The sequence below is a fragment of the Nanorana parkeri genome, unplaced genomic scaffold, assembly GCF_000935625.1.
Source record: "Nanorana parkeri isolate BGI_ZX_2015 unplaced genomic scaffold, ASM93562v1 scaffold2238, whole genome shotgun sequence".
Lineage (NCBI taxonomy): Eukaryota > Metazoa > Chordata > Amphibia > Anura > Dicroglossidae > Nanorana > Nanorana parkeri.
In genome coordinates, this window is record NW_017308506.1 from 53,764 (window position 1) to 55,612 (window position 1,849).

General features: G+C 55.8%; 1 protein-coding gene across 1 annotated transcript in view; it reads left to right on the forward strand.

Moving 5' to 3' along the window:
• The window catches only part of LOC108801169 (putative RNA-binding protein 15B), a 6,019-nt gene extending 4,792 nt beyond the window's left edge, over positions 1 to 1,227 (forward strand). Inside the window, exon 4 of the mRNA XM_018573101.1 lies at positions 1,102 to 1,227. Coding sequence (XP_018428603.1) covers positions 1,102 to 1,227 — 126 coding nt within the window. The remainder of the gene's footprint in view (positions 1 to 1,101) is intronic.
• The last annotated feature ends 622 nt before the right edge of the window (positions 1,228 to 1,849 follow it).

Consider the following 1,849-nt stretch of genomic DNA (forward strand, 5'->3'; position numbering starts at 1 on the left):
GGCCCTCTACAATCATTTAGTGACGGATCGGGTTGTTTTCTATGAACACGGCGGAATCCTCCCGGAAGTCGTTTTGCTGCTGGACAGATAAAGTGTCATTTTTTTTGTTTTTTTTTATTCTGATTTGATCTTTTCGGTGTTTTTTGTCCCCGATTCCCGGCGGGCCCCTTTGTGTTGTGTGTGCGGACGGGTGGTAGGGAATAGCCGACCTTTCTGTGTAACGCTTTTTTTGTTGCGGTTTGCGTGTTTTGAGACGTGTCCCTGGTAGCGGGGGAGGTTCCCAGAGTGCCTTATGTCTAAAACGCGGCGGGGCGGGGGGGGGGGGGGGGCTCGCCGACGGGCCCTGTGATGCTCCAGAGAGTGGGCGGGCCCTGTGATGCTCCAGAGAGTGGGCGGGCCCTGTGATGCTCCAGAGAGTGGGCGGGCCCTGTGATGCTCCAGAGAGTGGGCGGGCCCTGTGATGCTCCAGAGAGTGGGCGGGCCCTGTGATGCTCCAGAGAGTGGGCGGGCCCTGTGATGCTCCAGAGAGTGGGCGGGCCCTGTGATGCTCCGGAGAGTGGGCGGGCCCTCTGAGGAATGGGGTGAATGTATGACCCTAGTCACCCTCCGCGGGGCTCTGAGGAGTTTTGTCTCCGAGGTTCAGCTTGAAATTGTGTCTGAAGCCAAAACGTTTGCAGTGTATGGAGGGTTGGACCCCCTGCCAGGTTGTCGCTGTCTGTGTCCTCACCGGGGGATGCACCCTCTGTATTGTCTCTGGTACATAAGGACCCGTTCACAGGGACCTCATCGGGCATCTCCAACACAATCCCAAAGCAAAGGCAAAATGCTGCGCTTGATAGAGGGGCCGCTCACCCCATTGGGTTGTCTGGCTTTGTATGGGGCCCGCTCACCCCATTGGGTTGCCTGGCTTTGTATGGGGCCCGCTCACCCCATTGGGTTGCCTGGCTTTGTATAGGGCCCCTTCACACACAATGGTGACGGTGTTAGTTGTCCCCTGAACAGGTATTGGGGGAAATCTTCCAATGGGGACACTTGTTCCAGTGACACCATCCCCTCCCGTTGGAAAAATTTCCCTCACTTCCTGTTTTGTCTCCAGGACAGGAAGTGAAGGCAAATCTTCCCGATGGATACGCGCGGAGAGTAAAATGTCTTCCCGGGATTCTCCCCGCTCCTCCATCTGCAGCTCCCGAGGTTTTGGTGTTCGGATGTCGGGGGCCCCGGCAGTGACAACGTTTTATTTCCGCCATGTTGTCTGTTCATGAAAATGTTCTGTTATTTCTGTTCAATAAATACAAAGAAATATATTGTTGTTCTGCCAGAAATCCGGAGCGCTGAATCCTTCCTCTTCCCTCCGCCGGCGCTCTATTTTTATAGAGGAGAGGGGGGGAGGTGTTCTGTAGTCCTGTTCTAAGGTGACAACACTGCTTCTCCATAGATACAGTGCGTAAATACCGCCCCTCTGCACCTGATTGGATGTCCATGAGAGGGGCGGGCAGGGAAGGAGTGTTGTCACCACTTTCTTCTTGATGGACATCGCAGGGAGTCCCCTCCGGACCTGATTGGATGTCCATGAGAGGGGCGGGCCAAGAGCAGCAAACGACGGCTAACAGGCTTATGAAGACAACAGCCACCAACTCCTGCAAGGAACTATCACAGGAGGGGCCACAAGTCAGAGGGGCCACCTGAAGAACCTGCGGCTGAATCTGCCGTCCATGGAGGCCGAAACTTCCACCCGGCAAAAGTGTGACGAGGGGACCAGGAGGCGGCCCCACAGATTTGGGATATCAGAGCCGATGCTGGAAGACCCAGGAAGGGGGAACTTTACCCTTCATAGGCCGGAGTAGGGGGG